Consider the following 13,832-nt stretch of genomic DNA (forward strand, 5'->3'; position numbering starts at 1 on the left):
TGTTGTTGTAAATTTCCCATTTTTCTTCCTGTTGTTCATGTTTTTGTTTTGTGGCTTTTCACTGACAGAGATGTAAGTAACTGTGTGATGGAGAATACCACCCAGATGTGAAGATGCAATGCAGTGTACGTCTCTACTTCCTAGTCAAAACCGTTACATATATCTTTTTAAAAGATTTATTTTTGTTGCAAAGTCAGATACACAGAGTTGAGGCAGACAGGAAGATCTTCAGCTGATGATTCACTCCCCAAGTGACCACACGGCTGGTGCTGCACTGATCCGAAGCCAGGAGCCAGGAGTCTCTTCCAGGTCTCCCATGCCGATGCAGGGTCTCAAGGCTCTGGGCCGTCCTCGACTGCTTTCCCAGGCCACAAGCAGGGAGCTGGATGGGGAGTGGAGCTGCCAGGATTAGAACCGGCGCCCATATGGGAGGTTGGTGCGTGCAAGGCGAGGACTTTAGCCTCTAGGCTATTATGCTGGATCCATCTTTATTTTTTAAACCACGTACCAATTGCCTTAGGCACAGTCTCTTCGATAACAGGCCAAAGGACTAACATTCCACTTTTATAAAGCGCCACGTTTTCATGCTGGATGACCAAAGCAGGCCGAAGGTCGGGGGTCACGGCCCTGTCGTCCCACGTGTCCACGTGTCACATGACCTCGCCCGCGCTGCTACACGCCCCGGGCACGCTGCGCATGCGCCGTCGGCCTCGCGCAGCTCTGGGGGCGGGGCTGGGGCGCGCCCAGCACGCATGCGCCTGCCGGGGCCGGTTGTTCTAAGAAGCGGGTTGCGGCGCGCCGGCTTGCCGGCGAGCGGGGCGTGCGTGGCGGCTTCCGGAGTGGTCAGCCGCGCGGCCGGCCTGTGGGTGAGTGAGCGGCCACCGGGCTGAACGTCCGGCTGGGGTCCGAAAATGGCGCTGCGAGGCCGGGGGCCGCTGCTGAGGCCGGCGGCGCGCCCGGAAGTGACGCGGCGGCGCGCGCCCCCCTGTGGGCTAGGGGGCTGATGTCGGGGAACGCTGGCTCGGTCGCGGGGGTCGCTCGGCAAGGCAGGACGTGCCCGACGCTGGGTCAGGCCGGCCGCACCGCCGCCCCGGGCTCACCATGGCATCACTTCCGTCCCTGACCTCATTAAGCAGGTGCCAGCTCTCCCCCTACTCCTGGGTGCCCTCATTGCCAGCGGTCAGTAGGAAAAGGGGTTCCCCAGCTTCTGGCATCACTTCTTTCCCTGACCCCATTAAGCAGGTGCCAGCTCGCCCCCCACTCCTGGGTGCCCTCATTGCCAGCAGGCAGTAGGAAAGGGGTTCCCCAGCTTCTGGCATCACCTCCTTCCCTGACCCCATTAACCAGGTGCCAGCTCGCCCCCCACTCCTGGGTGCCCTCATTGCCAGCAGGCAGTAGGAAAGGGGTTCCCCAGGAGGTGCCAGCTCGCCCCCCACTTCTGGGTCTCCTCGTTGCCAGCGGTCAGTAGGAAAAGGGGTTCCCCATTCCACTGGCCCCATTGAGTTAGGCTGGCCGCACCCCTGCCTTGGGCTGACCACGTTGCCCTACAGGGCATCAGGAAGCAAGTGCATAATTAGGGCTTTCCAGCCACTCCTTCCCTGACCCCATTAACCAGGTGGCAGCTCGCAACCCCTCTCTCCCCCTCCTCTCATTCCCAGCATTGCAGGGAGAGGCACCCCCTCTTCGCCCCCTCCCCGCTGACTCCGCCTCGTGATGCATTAAGATCTGGCACAGTGAATAGGGTTGTCGCGGGCATTTTAAACTCAGCATTTCTCACTGTCTTTCGTTTTTCTCCACAACACCCTCAGGCCCCGGGCCCCAGGGCTGTACAAGCTGGTGGCACCTGCAGGTGCTAGCTGGCCTGTCCCCAGGCTCGGGCCTGTGAGCGCTCACCGCTGCCCCACCGCTCTGTGCATTGACATCTATGGTGTTTTTTTTTTTTTTTTAAGATTTATTTATTTTTATTACAAAGTCAGATACACGGAGAGGAGGAGAGACAGAGAGGAAGATTCTCCGTCCGATGATTCACTCTCCAAGTGACTACAATGGCCGGTGCTGCGCTGATCCGAAGCCAGGAACCAGGAACCTCTTCCGTGTCTCCCATGTGTGTGCAGGGTCCCAAAACGTTGGGCCGTCCTCCACTGCTTTCCCAGGCCACAAGCAGGGAGCTGGATGGGAAGTGGAGCTGCTGGGATTAGAACCGGTGCCCATATGGGATCCCGGTGCGTTCAAGGCAAGGACTTTAGCCACCAGGCCACCGCGCCGGGCCTGATATCTACAGTTATTAAGCAAACAAAAAGGCCCTGGTTCCGCAGGAGGCTTTGTGGGGGACAGGAACTAGTTAAGCTGGTACATTCTGGTAGGTGGCCAGGTGTAATGAGCGCTCCTTGTTGCTTGGGCACTTTCCCTTCTGAGATTCTAGGTGGACTTTCCCCTGAGAGCCTTCCCACGGCCAGCTCGACCCAGAGACTTGGTTTCTGGCCAGAGGCTGAGAGTAGCGGCGTCCCCACCTCTTTGCCCCATTTTTGGTCCCCTTTTGCCTTTTTGACTTCTGGATGTTTGAATGTCCAGCTTGGACCCTGAGTGAGTTCCTGAACTGTTCCTCTCTTCAGCATCCTTAACCCCAACTTCTGTTCTCCCACTTCAGCATATCACTGAGGGAAGAGGTTGTCTGGCTCCGGATGGTAGTGGCACTCGGCGGCTTTGGGAGGCCAGCTTGCCCAGCTCCTGCCTCCTGGACGTGGCACAGTTGCTCCTCAGCCCCCTTTTCCTCTTCAGCAGGACCTGTGTCCCATACTTTTCCCGGGGTTGCCCACTACCACGCGGCAGGCTACACTTCCTCCCTGGTGGGCCGTTTCCTCCGTGGTCCTCCTCAGCCTCCTCTGTGCACGGCTGCATGTTCAGGCGCGTGAAGGGCTCAGCCCTCCCGGAATGACTGCTTCCCTGGAGCTTCTTAGACTGATAACCTGACGTCCTTACCTGAACTTGCAGCAGCCTTTCTGTGGTCGCAGCAGCTGGAGCTGTTGCCCATCTGAAGCCAGGAGTACCCCTCCTGGCCTCCCACTTCTGGGCGCAGGGCCCCAGGGCTTTTGGGCCGTTCTCCACTGCTTTTCCAGGGCACGAGCAGGGAGCTGGATGGGAAGTGGAACAGCCAGGACACAGACCGGCACCCACATGGGATCTCGGCACATACAAGACGCGGATTTAGTCACTAGGCTATATAGTGCAGGGCCCTGAGCTACAACATCCTTTTTCACTTTTCCCTCTTTCTCCCTCAGTTTTCCCTATTTTTTTTTTAACCCCTTGTGTTTGAACATCAATACTATGACTTCATCATTTGGGTTGGATTAACTTTTTTTTTTTTTTTTTACTTAAATACAGTTAAGAACTGTGGGAACAGGATTGCTGGATTCAGTTAGTATACAGGCTCAGAGCTGGAAACGTCAGCAGTGAGCTGAAGATTTTGTCCTGAAACCCATCAGAAGGCCCCTCCGACCCTTGCGCAGTGGTCCCTGGGCCCTGTCCCAGCTGCTGACTCTGCAGCGGGTCCCTCCCCCAAGCTCACATTTGCTTTCTGCAGCGCACCGCTGCACACAGCACCTGCAGCTCTCTGCCGCCCCTCCCTGCTTCCTTTCCTGAGGCTGTTTGGCAGCCAAGTTCACTGGCGATGGAGATGGCCAGACTGGACTTGTTCGTCCCCAGGCTGCTCTCTGGACCATGCTTCCGTGCAGCGTGGGGTGCTGGGCAGCCCCTATGTGTCGGCCAGGGCCAGATGCACAGCACAGCTCTTGCGTGGTGCTGTTTGCTGGGCTCCCCAGCGCCCCCACTCTGTGCTCACACAGCACCTGGTCCTTGTCCCTGCTGCTCAATCACGTTCGGCAGAAGAGGGTGGACCCCCCGGGCTTACTGGTGCTCAGTCCGTGTCCCCTCTGCACCCAGAGCTTGGCAGCCAGGATTGTTCACTGAGAAATGCCATGACGGACAGCACTTGTGGTCCTTCCATGGAAATCAAGTTCCAGCTCTGAAAGAAACCCGTGTTTATTCACAGTGAAATACAGAGCAAGGCTGTCTCTTGGCTGTCATCACGCTTATGAATGCATTTGCTAGATGCTGTGGTTATAGGTTATATAGACAATTATGGGACAGCCTGTCCTTTACACAGTTTGCGGGCACATGGAATAAGGTGGGCGCTCCCTGCTCCCTTCTGTCGCCCCTCGCCCTTGCACGGTTCTCGTGGCTCTGTGCAGGTCTGTGTGTGTGTGTCCTGCAGAGATCCGGGTACGTGCTGCTTACAACACGAGCGTGAATGCATTCTCGCTTTGTAGTGTTTTTTCCTTTAGCATGACCACAGGAAGTACTTGTGGGTGGAATTGCTGGCTGCAGGTTTTCCCCAGTCAGCAGGGGAGGGAGGGTCCTCGTCCTGGTGCCCCTGACAGCCTTGAGCTTTCCCTTCTTGACAGCCCTCGAGAGCCGCGATACTGTTCTTCTCCATGCTGCTGTCTGGACCGTGCTTCCGTGCAACGTGGGGTGCTGGGCAGCCCCTGTCTGAGGTTGGGTTGGTTCAGGGCTCCCGTTCGCTGCATAGATGGTTCAGCTTAGAGGTTTTTAGGTTTGGCTTCAAGTGCAAGTGTTCTCCTTCCCATGCCGACTGAGTACATTGCAGTCCACCAGAAGGATGCCGACTGGGAAGATGACAACCACGAGGTGTGGGCTCTCGTGGGGTTGGCACATGGTCGCTATGCAGGTTTTTGACATGACTGAGCCAGTTGCCCTAATGCCCTTTGTTGATGAAACTATGTCTCCCATTCTTCGTTTGACTCATTTTTATCTTCTTTATTCTCAGAACCCAAGAGTATGCGTACTTTGTGTCTTTTTAAGAAATGCATGCTTGGGAACTTGAATTCATGTCAATTGGAAAGTTACACGTGATCTTTCGAGACTCATTGTGCTTTAACGTGAGCGTATCCGAACCAGGGAGCCATCACTTCTGTTTAACCAAAGGACTTTTCGTGATGGTTGTGATCTTGCCTTGCAGGGAGTCTGTACGGGATGTCAGACGGGGGACTCGCCCACTCAAGTCCGACCCCGGAGCGGGACTGTCTACAGAATGACCACGTCCAGAAGGATGGAGGAGCAGCAGTGCGGGAGAAGGACAGCGGGGAGACGGAGGTGGACTTGGGTGTGGAGGGACGCCTGCCCTCCTGCTCCTCCAGAGAGGGCCCCTCCACCTCTGCCGAGGGGAGCGTGCCGAGCACCGCACGGAGAGGGCCGGCCCTGCTGCACATCGACAGACATCAGATCCAGGCGGTGGAGCCCAGCGCGCAGGCCCTGGAGCTGCAGGGCCTGGGGGTGGACGTCTACGACCAGCATGTGCTGGAGCAAGGCGTGCTGCAACAGGTGGACAGCGCCATCCACAAGGCCAGCCACGCGGCCCAGCTCGCCGATGCGGAGAAGGAGTACGGCTCCGTCCTGGATGACCTCGCGTGAGTGCTGCCCATCTGCTGGCTTCTGTTTGTGTTCAGGCACGATGGGGAGACTTACCGGGAAACTCTGAGAGCCCGGAAATCGAGACCAGTGCCTCCCACTTCCACATCCCAGCCCCATTCTGCCTTCCTGTCTCACAGCAGCCCTGGGCTCAGCAGTTGGGGTCCCAGGGCAGCTCACACAGCCTGTTGCATGTGGGTCCCCTGAAGAGAGGCTGTTCCCGGAGCCCGGAGCAGCCTCGGTCCAGCACGCCTGCAGCCAGGGGTTCTGCAGTCATCCCGGGAGCAAGCTCTCCGCCATGCATGCCTTCAGCCGTGCTGTTCCCAGACTGTGTTGAGTGCCTTGCTAGTTCAGCTGTTCAGCTCTATGTTTCTGGAAACATTGAGAAGGAGCTTCCTGTGCTTCCTTTCTGCCCCACTCTTGATTGTGTAAAGAGAGATGAATTCCTGTGGAGACCTCCTCTGTGTCTCCCAGGAGAGCCACCGTGCGCCCTGGCCATTGCCAGTCTGCCCTGGGGAGGAGAGGCGAAAGCAGGTGGCTGCCCAGCTGAGGTGGCTGTGGTGCCAGTGACTGTGGTGACTCAGGGGCGGCATGTTCTGTACACAGTTCCCTGGCGTGTTGTTCTTTCGTCCTCTGGAGGGGCAGATGTTCTTGCCGAGTGGTAGTTTGACCCAAGTGACGATGACTTCAGCTCCTGGTCCTAACACAGTTTTTACGTTAGGTCTTGGCCTTGTGCCTTCAGTGTACGGAGGTGGCAGAGAGCAGGCAGAGGGAGGCTAGTGGTGTGGCAGGTGGAGCCTTAGACGGCTGGTAACTTCCATTGCTTATCCTGAAATGCACGAAGGAGCCAAACAGCAAATCCACAGGTGTGCAGAGATTGGCAGCTGCAATTCCATGGTGTCTGCTTTCGGAGTCATTTAAAGTTGTGTTGTTGGTGGTGGGGGGGTGTGATACTGCAAAGTTTAATGTAAACAAATCTTTCAGTTGTGAGATAGACCACACTTGTCATGCATGGTTGAGTTTGATAAGAAAATGCGCAAGGATGTTCAGGACTTTTCGGAGCTTTGAGAGGCTGCCTTACTGGGGCTTTGAGATGAGAGGAAAGCTTAGCACAGGTTACCGGAGCACAGCGTCTCAGGTAAGAAGGTGCTGAAGGCTTGTGGAATGAGTGAATCAGCTCATGCCTGGGGTGAGCCGATCTAAATCAGAGAGGGAAAGAGCACCCCCGGGGGTGCCTTTGGAGCCTGCGTGTTCCCTTTGTGAGCTGGGCAGTGTTTCCAGTCTGTCTTTGATCATTTAGTTAATAAAGGGGAAAAGGATTGTGGTATTTAAATCACTTATCTCTTCGGGTTGTGTAGTAACAGTGTTGCCAGAGTGGAAAACAGACCATTTGTCTTGTTTTTTTTTTTTTTTTCAGGTCCTGCACAACATCCCTAAGGCAAATCAATAAAATTATCGAACAGCTTAGCCCTCAAGCTGCCACCAACAAAGACATCAGCAGGAAACTAGATTCTGTCAAGCGACAGAAGTATAATAAGGTGATTCAAAATAATGCACTGAATGTTGCATCTTTGAAAAAGTCATCAGGTAGGCCCAGTTCCTGTTTTAGAAAGAGTTCTGAAGATTACTTGTGAGATGAGAAGCAAGTATTTGTAATTATAGTGGAGAATATTTAAGTTGTACATTATGTCTGTTGTACATTTTGGCTTTCGGCTGGTGCTTTTTACCCCATGTCCTTCGGTATTCTTAGAATCCACTTGTGGGGCTAGTGTCGTGGCACAGTGCTTTAGTTGGCTGCTTGCCATGCCAGCATCCCGTATCGGAGTTCGATGCCCGTCTGCTCTGCTCCTTGTCCAGTTTCCTGCTCATGTGCCTGGGAAGGCAGCAGAAGACGGCGGGAGTACCTGGGTCCGTGCTGCCCAAATGGGGGACCCGGGTGGAGCTGGGCCACCTGGCTTGAGCCTGGACCAAGCTCTGGTCATTGTGGCCACTGAGGCATGAACCAGCAGATGAAAGATCTGCCTGACTGACTCTCTAGCACTCTGGCTTTCAAATAAATAAATCTTGAAAAGCCAGGCAGAGCTGTGTGTAGCTGTGTGTGCTCTCGCGCCTGGCTGACAGCTGTGAGTGTGCGGGCACCCACAGCTGCTTGGGCTGAGGTCCCGCGTGGCTTGGCTCACCTGCTCCCTGCTGTGTGCCTTGCCTCCCCCCTGGCACTGCTTGCCTTCCCTAGCTTTGGTTGCTGTGTAGCGTGCTGGCCTCCCACTTGGTCACCTCGGTGGGCCCTCCTCCTGGTTCTCTTCTGCTCTTGCCCTGGGTGTTAACGTTCAGTGCCAGCCACGCCTGGTTCCCCAGCTTGTGGTAGGAGAACTTTAGGGTGGGGAAGACCTTTTATTTAGGAACTTGGTTTTTTGAAATTGCGGACTTTTTTTTTTTAAGGAGTTTATACATAGCTGTGTGAGGTTTAGAAGGTATCTTGGGCTTTTTGCATGCTGTGGAAATGCATTGCGGGCAGGGAGGGCTGACTTTGCTGGTCTCAGCTCGGCCACCTGTACTGATGGCCACTTGTCCTCATGCTGACAGGGAGTGGGTTGTTGTGCGCAGAAGGGAGCACTTGCGCCTGGGAGGTGAGCTCAGCTTGGGACATGTGCGTGGGTGGTCCCGGTGGTCCTCCCCTCACACTCCACCCGCTGTGCTGTTCCCTCCCCACCCTGTCTCCTCCTCCTGCCTCTGGAAGAGCAGCCCAAGGCTCACGGTCCCTTGAGGTAGTCGGGGTCTCCTCAGTGCCCTGCAGTGAACTTTCTTTGTTTTTGTGTAGGAGAGAGAATCTTCCATCTGTTGGTTCACTCTAAACCCTGTAGTGGTCGGGCTCAGAAGCTGAAGCCAGAAGCCAGGAACTCCATTTGGGTCATCCGTGTGGCTCACGTCTGCCACAGGCCTTCCCAGGCACATGAGCTGGAAGTAGAATGGAAGTGGAGCAGCCAGGGCTTGAACCTGGGCTCCTTCTGTGCTCAGTAGTGCTGCCTCTGGCATCTCCACGTCCCCCACCCATCTCCATCTTTGGTGTTGGACTGTTCTTGATCTTGAAAAGACAGACCAGGCCTGGCGACGGTCACAGATCCCGTTCTGTTGGGTCCAGGAAAAGAGCAGAGAGCAGTGTGGGGTGGACGATGTTGAGGACGCAGAATCTGGTTTTCTTTTAAAGCGTTATTTTTTTTAAAGATTTGTTTATTATTGTTTGAAAGATTTAAAGAAAGAGGAGAGACAGAGAGAAAGATCTTCTATCAGCTGATTCACTCCTTCCTCAGGTGGCCGCAACGGCCAGAGCCTAGCTCATGAAAAGCTGAGAGTCGGGAACTTCATTCAGTTCTCACATGTGGGTGCTGGAGCCCAAGGGCTTGGACCATCCTCCACTGCTTGCCTCGGTGTGTCAACAGGGAGCTGGATCAGAAGTGGAGCAGGGGCCCAGTGCAAGGATTGACTAATCTTCTACCTCCAAACGCCGATCCCATATGTGCACCAGTTTGTGTCCTAGCTGCTCCACTTCCCAGCCGGCTCCCTGCTTGTGGCCTGGGAAGGCAGTGGAGGATGGCCCAGAGCCCTGGGACCCTGCACCTACATGGGAGACCCAGAGGAAGCTCTTGGCTGTAGCTTTGGATGGACTCAGCTCTGGCCGTTGTGGCCATTTGGGGAGTGAACCAGAAGACAGAAGGTCTTCCTGTCTTTCCTCTCTGTAAATCTGCCTTTCCAATTAAAATAAATAAATAAATGTTAAAAAGAAGAAGTGGAGCAGCTGGGATTAGAAGTGTCACCCATATGGGATGCTGATGCTGCAAGGCAGAGGATTAGCCTGTTGAACCATCGTATCGATCCTTTTTTAAAGTTTTGTACTTTGGCAAAATGCCATAAAGGACTGCGCGCGCATGACAGGTTGTCACCGGGCTGACTTTCCCGCTGCTCAGCATGAGCCTTTGTATCGTCTGTCGCAGCCCGCTGACCTGGTACACTGGCCGCTGAAGCTGAGTGGTGCACGCAATGTGTCCGTGTCGAGTACCTGTTCTTCAGGACTTGGGGCCCGGGATGGCTTCTGTGGGGGTGGGGTAGGGAACTGCCTGGGGCCTGGCTTGCTGCAGGCGCTCAGGCAGGCTCTCCCTGTGGCAGCGATGTGGGGGTGCCTGTGTGACATGTCTTTGGCCTTTGATTGGTGTTTCTGGATCGTGTGTCGCTGTCTTCGGGTGCTTAACGAGGCACTGCCTCACACTGTTCTGTGTTTGGCTTTACTGCTTCAGGAGCAACAACTGAAGAAGATCACGGCCAAACAAAAGCGCCTGCAGGCCATCCTAGGAGGCGCCGAGGTCAGAGTTGAGCTGGATCACACCAGGCTGGAGGAGGAGGAAGATGCAGGTGAGGCAGAGTGGGGGGTCAGCCCTGGGCCTGGGTTTGCTTTGCCTTCATGTGAGGACAGGGTTCAGGGAGCTGTGCTCGGTGTCTGCAGCTGCAGACTAGGGATGTGGTTGCAGAGTGCAGGCTGGAGCCCCGTGTGCAGGAGGCTGCAGGGGCACACTTACCATTCCAGCTGCTCGAGGGGGCGGCGGGGGGATGAGACACGCTCCTAGGCAGCTGATGTGGTAGAGGCCGCCAGCACCTTGATTGTGTCCCATCTTGGAAGCCCAGCCTTGCCCCTCGACGTTCATGGACTTGGCCCTGGCTTGCTTTTAAGGAGTGTGTTGGGCAGGCTTTCCAAGCCTCTGTCCATTGTTTTAGACGTTATGTCTTCACTTAAGTTATACCAGGGCAGTGTCTTCACTGATATTCCTGTCTGAAATGGTTATCCTTTGGAGAACCTTTCTGGGGAACTGTGTGAGCTCTGGAACTCTCTGTGGTATGTGGGTGTGTGTGGGTGTGTATGTGGGTGTGCATGTGGGCGTGTATGTGGGTATGTGTGGGTGTGCATGTGGGTGTGTATGTGGGTGTGTGTGGAGAGAGCGAAATTACTGCTGATCACTTACTACTTCTAATAAATATTGAGACTTCTTAGCGTTTTAGCCCTTCAAGAAAATGCTTGCCTCTAGCTCCAGAAACTTATTCAATGAGACAAAAAGATTATTATGAAAAATTAATTGAAGTAATAGAAGACTATTAGAAAGATGTGCCTTTTTAGTCCAGTCTCAGGGAAGGCATCGCGGTGAACTGGTTAGGCCATCGCACAGGGTGCAGGCTGCTCTGCTTCTCGGTCCAGCTGCCTGCTGATGGGCCTGGAAGCAAGCAGGTGATGGCGCAAGCATGTAGTTCCCTGCTCCTCACAGGGGAAAGCCGGATGGAGTACTTGGCTCCTGACTTGGCGTGGCACAGCCCTGGCTGTTGGGGGCATCTGGGGAGTGAACCAGAGGCTGAAGTCTCTCTTGTTCAGTCCTCGCACCGGTTACGTTTGCCACGTTTTCTCCCTTATCGTAAGTGCTGAGAGTTTTCAGGATATCTTGCCGAGTCATAGTCTTGTTTCCCTTCTCCCTACATGTCATCCACTCCCTGCAGATCAGGCGGCTGTGACACTGCAGAACTCTGCCTTGCCCTTTTGTTCAACTCTGGCTCCTGCTCCGCGTTATCTAGGCACCAGTTGCCCCAGAGGCACTGGGTCTCCTACTGCTTGTCCTTCCTGCCCCTGCTGGGAAGGCGGCACAGCAGGATGCCTGTGGGGACCCAGGGCCATGTTGCCAGCTCTGGACCTGGGCTTGAACCCGTGCACCAGGCGTCTGTGTGTGTGTGTGTGTGTGTGTGTTGGCCCTCCACGTCTGCCCCCGTGCTTCCCTCCCACACCCTGGCCTTGCCGTGACGATCCAGTCTGTAACGCAGGCGTGAGGATCAGTGGGCAGTTTCTTCCTGGGAGGAGGCGGGTGGTGACCGGTTTCAGACAGGGTGGGACTTCCGTGTTGACCGTGATCTGGGAGGAAACTGGCATGCCCCTTCTTCTCTTGCTCGTTCGCTGTTGTACTGGGCAGAAAGTGAAAGCACAGGACAAAAAAGAAGAAAGAAAATCCTCATTATCCATAGAACACGTGATTGTTTATGTACAGAATCCCGAAGACTCAGTGAACCGTCTGTTGGAATTGCATGTGTACTTAGCAAGGTCATTGAGTGTGACGTATGTCGAACATCTGCCATGTTTCCTTATGCCAAGAACAACAAAAATTAATAAAGATGCAAGCTACGATAAAACCAAACACCTGGAGCTCCACCCTGAGGAAGCACGGAGTTTTCAGCAGCATTTTCTACATGCTCAGAATGACCTGGAGATAAACATCTGTGTCGTCTCAGGCAAGGGCCGCGGGTTGGAGCTGCACTGCTGTGAAGACTTGTCCAGTTGTAGTGTCCGTGCAACCCTAGGACAGATTTCGGGGTTGGTATCGGGAGGCGCTGGGCCAAGAGTAGCCAAGGCAGTCACAAAGGAGAACTCGAGCTGGAGACCTGTTGTAAATCTGTCACAATTAGATGGTGTGCTATTGGCATGGGGACGGGTAAGTAGGTGGATGGTCCTTACAGAGGGTCTGGCCAACAGAGGCACCTGCATGTGGTCCCCTGAATGATGATGGAAGAGGCAGGCCACGCGTGGGGAAGCACGTGTTCTGAGGAAGTGGTAAGTCTTGACCCGGCTCCTTTATGCGGAAATGCACTCCCAGGGAGCTGAGTGCGCATGGCAGGGCGGACACTGTGCAGGGAAGGGTGTGCCGAGTACACTGTGTTTACATGGAGGCCTTGTGTTTGCCCAGGCAGTGAAGGGGCAGGCAGCAGAGCGGGGCGCGTTTGCAGCACTGCCCACCTGGGTGTCTGAGGGGAGCTGCTCTGACTCACATCCCAAGTCAGCAGCGAAGCAGGGTGTTCACACAGAAGCTGTGTGCGTCCTCCCAGCCTTCCCATGGTCTCCACACAGTACCCGATACAGTGTAACCGTGACGTAAGTGGTGGCAGTGCCTGTTCACCTGTTGCAGACAGGAGCAGTTTGTCCCATAGTTCCTAGGGTCTGCAGCTGGCAGAACCTTCTCATGTGTGGGGCCCAGGAGTACTGAGGGGCTGACTGCACTTGTGTGAAGCAAGAAGGGCTTGGGTCTGGAACATTAAGACCTCCTGGAAGTCATTTTTGCTTTTCTTTTCTGTTTTATTTTTTGAAGCAGGCAGACTAAGAAAGAGGGGTAAAAGGCTTGAACATTTTCTACACCAAAGAGGCTGTCCAGGTCAGTAAACCTGGTGAAAGGCCTCATCAGCCATGCCGTGTTGCTGCAGCGGAAAGCACGCCAGCCTGTGATGACACGGCGGAAGTTGCTGTGGGCTCACCACGGTGCTGCAGGTGGCTGCGAATGCCCCGGCGAGGCCACCACACCCCGGGGCTCCTGTGACACGCTCCGCGCTGCTGCTTGACAGAGTGGGAGTGCCAAGGGGCCAGGCTTGCCCTGCTGGTGGCTGGCCCTTCTGGCTGCTTGCCTGTGTAGTCACCAGCCTGCTCCTGCTGGCAAGAGGCCATTTCCAGGAGGGATGGCTTGGACCTGTTCCCCAGGGTGGGTCCCATGTGACCCGCATTCAGCAGTGCTGTCAGTCAGTGGGCAGTGCAAGTGGTAGCACAGCTCAAAGGGGGTGGGGGATGGGGAAGCCTCCTGAACCCTGTGGGTGGAACTTGAGCTCAGGGAGTTGATGGGTGGTGTATGCTAAAGCGTAGCACACTGCAGAATCGCCCACACGTTTGCAAAGGCCAGGGAGGTTAACAGCAGCATCGGTGCCCGTGTCCAGAGCCCAGACACCCCATGGATGCTCATTAACAGTGTTCCTTGATGGGAGAGCTGCATGGTACTTTGCCATCACGTGCTTAACTGACACACTGCCGTGACGTTCTGCAATAAGCGGGACTCCCCAGGTGCAGTGCTGAGCAGTGGCACATGGAGCTGGAAGCGTGGCTGTTTCCATTCCCTCCTACAGAGCACTAGGACTTGGCCAGGTGGAGCCTGGGCCAGGCAGCCAGTGACCGGATGCCGGCAGACATGCCCCTTTGCACCGCAGTGGACCTGAGCTCTATACTTGGCCTCTACAAGGACTTTTATTATGGCACAAGTTTGTGCGGGCCAGGACTGGTCTCACTGGCCTGCAAGGCATGTGGACATAGGCTTGAGAACTGGGGATTCCTTCCTGTGCAGCCTGAGGTCTTCGGTGTTCTGGGTTGGTGGTGCCTGGGTTCTGCTGCTGTGTTTGCTTGTCGTGGCCTGTCCCACAGCTGTCATCCACCACAGTGCTGTCCAGCAGACAGGCCGATGGTGAGAGAGGCCCCTGTCTGCCCAGCAAAGGCTGTGGTGGAACTGCGGTCTTAG

The 13,832-nt window shown here is 55.3% G+C and overlaps 1 protein-coding gene across 1 annotated transcript in view; it reads left to right on the forward strand.

Annotated features, from left to right (window-relative positions):
• Positions 1-788: 788 nt before the first annotated feature.
• ERCC6 (ERCC excision repair 6, chromatin remodeling factor) overlaps positions 789-13,832 on the forward strand; it is a 69,470-nt gene continuing 56,426 nt past the window's right edge. Inside the window, exons 1-4 of the mRNA XM_040970330.1 lie at positions 789-866; positions 5,036-5,483; positions 6,902-7,022; positions 9,774-9,888. Of these exons, the coding sequence (XP_040826264.1) occupies positions 5,050-5,483; positions 6,902-7,022; positions 9,774-9,888 (670 nt within the window). The 5' untranslated portion in view covers positions 789-866; positions 5,036-5,049. The remainder of the gene's footprint in view (positions 867-5,035; positions 5,484-6,901; positions 7,023-9,773; positions 9,889-13,832) is intronic.

The sequence above is a fragment of the Ochotona curzoniae genome, unplaced genomic scaffold (assembly GCF_017591425.1).
Source record: "Ochotona curzoniae isolate NIBS_2020 unplaced genomic scaffold, NIBS_Ocur_1.0 scaffold_4763, whole genome shotgun sequence".
NCBI classification, from domain to species: Eukaryota; Metazoa; Chordata; class Mammalia; order Lagomorpha; family Ochotonidae; genus Ochotona; species Ochotona curzoniae.